Raw genomic sequence first — 6,416 nt, 5'->3', positions numbered from 1 at the left:
GATTTCATTGTGTTTTATTAGAAGTGTTTCAATCAAATCCGATTGCATGGATACAAATTGATTGTATACGTACGCTTGCCAATTTTTCGTTCAGAATTTTTGAAAAATTCTGAACAATTTCGAGTCACGAAATTTTCCCTTAATAGGAATTGTATAAAATTGTTTATGAAATATATGTACCGTTTATTAATATACAGGATATATTGCATTCGTCTGTTTAACGAATCGCATTTGTTTTATTTAATTATATACCCGATACAAACACTAATTGAAAAGTTATTACTCACTGATGATACTACTGTCGGCAAAGCTGGAAACGTTTATTATCATTTTCAACATTGGAATAATTCGTAACAATAAAAATAACATGTTTACTCAGTTTATGAAAAACCTTCATTGTTTGTTTGATGAAAATATAATAGCTCGTTTATGTAACAGATATTAGTAGCAACTCAGTCGATAACTCACCCTCATAATTTCATCCCCAATCAATATTTTATTACGAACAGAATTTAGAAAGACTTTGAAGTTTGATAAAATTTATATTTTACGAAATAAATCAATTACATCAAATTATATCAAGATAGTCAATCCAACATACCATATCACCAATCACTATGATGCTATTTTGAAAAAGTAATCCTGACCCTGAAACATTTTCGGATGTTCGCGTAGGAGTATAAAAAGTCGCCAGCCAGTCGTCTGGATTGGCAAAACAACTTTTGCTGGAAAGTTTGCTGGCTGTTTCCGAAAACGCGGCCAATAAGTTTCCAAAAGAAGAAGCACGGAGAAGTTTGAAAAAGCTTGCTCATTAATCTCGCCGCGCTGGGCCGCGATCTCGCGAGATTCAATTTCTTAAATTGGACAGTAACGTTTCGCTTACCTCGAATCGATCCGTGTCTCTCTTGTTGTAGACCGCCGGAAGGAAGGAAGAAAGGAAGGAAGGAAGGAAGGAAGGAAGGAAGGAAGGAAGGAAGTAACTTCGTAAGTGAGAAAGGAATATCCTTGTAGAATGTGGGACATATACAGGTTGCATCACAATATGTGGCCGTAATTTATTTTTCTACCACGTATTATGGCATACCCTGTATATACTACCATCGAGTCACTATATTATGCAGAAGAAATATGTTTCAAAAACGAAAATGCATAACATTCTAAAAACTTGTGATTTTTATTTAATTAATAAACGTGTTTTGTATGTGTGTCCGTGTATTTTGTATTTTACAAGAGGCCGCGAAACCATTCAGAGATGTCCGGCTTCCGGTTTAAGAAGTCGAGATAAATCAAATAACAAAATTAACTAAACGCGCGAAGAAGATCGTGCTGATCTAACCGCGTGTACGCTCAACTGAGGACGATCCTCTGGAAACTGTCCACCACCACTGGATGCGAATGAACATTCCTTTTCTCGAATCATTTATCGAAAATGAGACGGCACCTTTGTTTGTTCGATACTCGGAGTCCTCTGTTTAACTACAATTTTCTTAACCCTTTCGTTACGGTTGAGCTAATCAAAAACTACTATCGCTATACAGAAAATGAGTTACGTGTTTGTACTTTGTCACAAATAAAATTTACGTTTAGAAGAGAAAATTGCAGGCATTGAAAATTTAACACGGTCACTATAATGGCTTCTCGTACGTAAGGACGGGTTCGTAAATGGCCACTATAGTTAAGTCCTTCATAACGAAAGGCTTGAAGAGAACTTGGAGGAAAAAAGGAACGGGATCGAATTTAATAACGCTATCTGATAACCTTTTCGCTGTGTGGTTGAAAAATGAAAATTAACACTTTGAGGACTAACTTAATTATTTACGATTAATTACACAACAGACGTCACAGCGAAAGGGTTAAATTCATAGATTTTTAAATAATCCTTTTCAAGCATCATCGAACAGAATATTGAAGCCCACCCAGTGGTTGTGGGTCACAAAACCATCGCACCCATGATCGCCTAGGGACGTGCGAAGTCCCCAATTAATATCGCCGCTTTAATAGTAAATACATAACCATTTATATCACACAAACTTTTAACAATATACAAAATGTACCCTATGTACAAGATTAAATTACACGATCCAACACGCAGCGCGGCGCGGCGACCCTCTTCGTCCGATCTAGCTTGATCTCGGTCCGCTTGCGTCACGATTGCTCGCGCGAACACGCGTCAGGATCGAAGGGTCTTTCGATGAGCGGCGAACGAGCCAGATTGAAGAGAAATCGACGTGGGAATTTGAAATCATTTGGACGATCTCCCTTTTCGTCAGGCATCGTGTCTCCGATACGCGATCAACTTTGCGTCGAAAATCGCCAGCATTCTCTCTTTCTCTCTCTCTCACATTCTCTCTCTTGTTTCCGCTTGGAATACCTCGTAAGCGCGCGGCGGCGTTCTGACAGATAAAACTTTCGTTAAGAACGAGACGGATAAACGAGTAACAATCAGTTGTACGGCACGGAGACGATGGTTCGCTTTATGGGATCGATAATTATTAATAGATCGTTGATGAAGTAATTTAGATAAAGCAGTGAGATTGATAATTATTTCTTGCCTTTTTCTCGTTTGATTGTCAGGTGTACATCGATTGGTGTAAGATGATCATAAGACAAAAGATTAAATTATATTTTCAAAAGAAATTCAACGAAATACTCGATGCCATGAAACGAACCAAAAGAACCACCCCCGCATGATTTACACCCAAAACATGTGTCTTTAGTTTCGCATTGAGCTTCGAACGTGCCTGAGCCCGTGTCGTTTTCCCTGTTCGTTATCGTCGTCTTGTTCTCTGGCCAAACAACCAGTGTGTTCAACGGAAACGGAAATGGAAGCGTTTTTGTACAAGCTGGAAACGAGAAAGACGAGGGGGATGTTTGAATTTCGAACGACACCGGACTCGAGGCCAATTGTCGACAGTAGATACACATCGTAAACGTGTTCACAATTATTACATTCACGTAAATGTTTATTGCGGATGTCGAAACCCTGCCACTTAGATAAAATCTATTGTTACACGCTTCATCCACGGCTGCGCGAAGTTTTCACCAGCGTATCCCTGGACGTACATCGGGCGTGCTCGCGTTCTCGTCGCACGACAGTTTCCCTCGGTTTCATCGAGAACGGGCCTTCGCGATTATGCATCGGGTCTTTATCTCGTTGAAAAAATAACGATCTTTCTCCGTTGTACAGCTCTCGTATCGCGATGCACTTTAAACGAGAAATTTTAATCGTCAACCGTACGATCGCGACACGGATGAAATACTGATGGAACCATCGTCCATTGATTTCCCGGAAGTCCTGCACGCCTGGATTCTTCTTTCTCGTCGTACGCCAATCACGCTTGCTCTCGCGTCGAATTTGTCGATAATTAACATAGCGAACGCGGGTGATCGTTCAATTTTTAACGTGTCTAGTGTGGATCATGAAATTTCCATGGAAGATAAAGGGCTGTTCGGACGCGAAAGGTTAACAAGAAAGATTCGAATGATAATTTCGCTGGTTCGACGATTTCACAGCGGTGTGACCTTTTTTTTTTATTCGATGGCGAGAGAAAGAGACCTCGATTAACGATCGCGAGAACAAGAAACGGTTAATGAGTTTACGGAACCCCCGGAGACGAGAGAAGGGGGTCGGTGATTTTGAAAGAAAAATAATTTTCTAAGGGCTGAGTGAAGCTGACGCGGGCCATCGTTTCAATCGCCGAATTATCCGACCGGGTAGACGAAATTTTCTCGTCGCATACGTGACACGTTTTGGACCTGGTGTGTGCTCGAGGTCTCCGCGTCAGGTTCAGACTCCCCATTTCGTGAATTCTTGCGATTCTGTCGTTTAACGTTTCCTTTTCTATCGAATGTAAATCACGTCCTCGAGATTCGATCGGTTCGCTGGACGTTCGATAGAAAATTCATTTCCAGGCTGTATAACGGAGAATTAAGAAAAAAAATTTCTCATAAGATAATACAAGAACGTCAATGACGAATCGAATTTGCCATCGTTTCGCTTTCTTGATTCGCGATAATGTCTGTTACAGATCCAGTTGATTGAAAAAGTTGATTAGCTGTGTAGATGTACATGTTAGAGGAGGAAACGTTGTGCGTCGGGGAACGCGAGCGATAAAAAGAGTATCAGGTGTTTAGCATGCGATTAAACAGGATTACCAGATCGATCGAGCAGGGGATGAGCATCAAAGGATCGAACGAAGCCGAAGAAAACTGCCGTTACACCGCTGGCGGCGACGATGCGACGCGGCCCGGACACGACTCGATTTTATCTTCGATTCTCCGTGATTGAGCAAAGATTATTGATTAAGGAGACCGTGGAGTCGCGTGCGCCCGATTCAACGAGCGATCAAACACGAGACAGCTACTACGCCAGTTCGTTCTCGATCATGCTCGAGGAGGCTGGAGAAGTCAACGATCGACGACAGACGCACGCAGCACATTCTCACGCGTATACAATTCGTCGTGGAGAACACACATCCTAATGGAGTTTTTGTCTAACGACGATACACGTGCTGTTTCTGTCACAGGTAACGAAACTCGTTCACCATTTTCCTGATCCTCGTCCCACCTGGATGAATCCTCCGTTTGCTCTCCTTAGCTACAGTACTCTCGAGCAGGAGGAAGCTGCTTTTATCCGACCATTTCCAAACGAACAGTACGTCGCGACAGTTTTCGGCGAACTCCATAGTCCAGGGAGAAACGAAAGACCGTCTGACGGTTAACAGAAGGATTTCGTTGGTGATTGAACTCGAATGAAAGTTCAATCGCAGGTGTCCTGTGCCCAAGGAGACCAATCCTGATAGGTGGACGCCTGCAGGTGAGTTTGCTGTACCGCCAGTCCCGGATGCACGAGGCTCATCTGATGATGATGGTGATGGTGGTGGTGATGATGGTGGTACTGCTGATGACCCGGCGGAGGCGGCGAATAGGGATCCCCTCCTACGGCCACGTCCACCACGTCGACCTGTGACGGTACGACGGCGGGCGTCGGCTGTGGAGAGGCTTGTACCTTCTTCGGGCGACCGACCGGGTTGCCACCTCATTCGCGACTTCTTCGAGGCCGACCGACCTTACCTTTTCTCACCGGTGCACCACCGTTTCCGGCTGCCGCCGCGGCAGCTGCGGCCGCCACACTCGACGACTTTATGATTTTGTGCCAATCCGTCTCGCATACCGGTGCCCCCGACAACAGATAATACCTAATTAGAAAGAAAGAAAAAAAAAACACATTGTATTAATTTTTAAAATAATCATAAATTCTACGAAATGTTAACGATCAATGTGTTAATAAATATTTTTCATCTATTCAAGCGTATTTTTAATCTCCTCACACTGTGTACGTACACGCGAATTACTACCGTTAATCCATTTACGAGAACAAAAACTTTGTAGCCGTACTTCACGGAAACGAGGTTCCGTAATCAAACAGAGTACAACGCGCACAGATATCCACGGAAATCGATGCTCATAAACAAGATTGCTTCATTACAGTCCGGAATAATTGTGTCCCTCCTCCTTTATTACAAAATCCCCAATTGCAATCCCCGCCAATTAAACACGACAACCCAGCGCGACACGCCTCTTTTCCAAACCTTTAATTGCCGCGTTTCCTCTTCGACTCCCGCGTATCTCTGTTACCAACAGAACCCCTCGAATTCCGTTCTTTCCCTAACCGATTCGACCGATTTCCCTCGACTCGTTTGCGAACCCCAAAGCAACCAATCGCATTGACACCCTGTGCTTCCTCAAAAACTTGTTTAATCCTTTCGCTATAGAAAGTATATTCAACCCGATGAAAGCAATTTTAATGGTAATCATGATCTTACCTATCGCCGGAAACCAGCTGACTACCACATTTGCTGCACGTGAAGCATTTCTGGTGAAACACCGATCCACCCGCCCTCATTACCAGTTCGCTGGCAGGTATCGCGTTGCCACAACCTGCGCAAGCACCACTGCTTCCGAACATCCTGTAACAATCATAAATAGCATCAATTAATTAACTGTAGTAATTATGCATGGATTCTATGTTGAAAATTTCATTTGATCAATTACAATTTGTTTAGAGCGAACAAATCGCAGAAGTAATTAGAGGTTTTTCTAATTGCATAAATTGAGGATCACGCTTTATATGATTACAATTGAACGGAAGTGTTTTAGAGCAAAACAAAACGTCAATAATTACAGAGTTCCTCTTTGTTCGTGGAAATGAATATTTCTACGTTCGTTAATGTTTCATTGAATCGTACGGGTAGATGGGTACACTAACGAGTCCTGAATTTATACCGAGTACATATTATCAATTCAATGATGTTCACTGGAAATTGATATTTCACGAAAACATAAGTATCGGATGCATATTACCCGCATTATAGAATCATCAACAAAGCAATTATCGTTCGATTGGTGTGCGCGTT

At 42.4% G+C, this 6,416-nt stretch overlaps 1 protein-coding gene across 2 annotated transcripts in view; it reads right to left on the bottom strand.

Moving 5' to 3' along the window:
* Positions 1-1,155: 1,155 nt before the first annotated feature.
* Positions 1,156-6,416, bottom strand: part of LOC114878902 (LIM/homeobox protein Lhx9) — a 178,265-nt gene continuing 173,004 nt past the window's right edge. For both annotated transcript variants that reach the window (XM_029193188.2, XM_046289547.1), the window contains 2 exons: positions 5,826-5,969; positions 1,156-5,198 (listed from right to left, as the gene is read on the bottom strand). In XM_029193188.2, coding sequence (XP_029049021.1) covers positions 5,039-5,198; positions 5,826-5,969 — 304 coding nt within the window. In that variant the 3' untranslated portion in view covers positions 1,156-5,038. The remainder of the gene's footprint in view (positions 5,199-5,825; positions 5,970-6,416) is intronic.

The sequence above is a fragment of the Osmia bicornis genome, chromosome 2 (genome assembly GCF_907164935.1).
Source record: "Osmia bicornis bicornis chromosome 2, iOsmBic2.1, whole genome shotgun sequence".
Lineage (NCBI taxonomy): Eukaryota > Metazoa > Arthropoda > Insecta > Hymenoptera > Megachilidae > Osmia > Osmia bicornis.
This window is presented reverse-complemented; position numbering and strand designations above follow the sequence as displayed.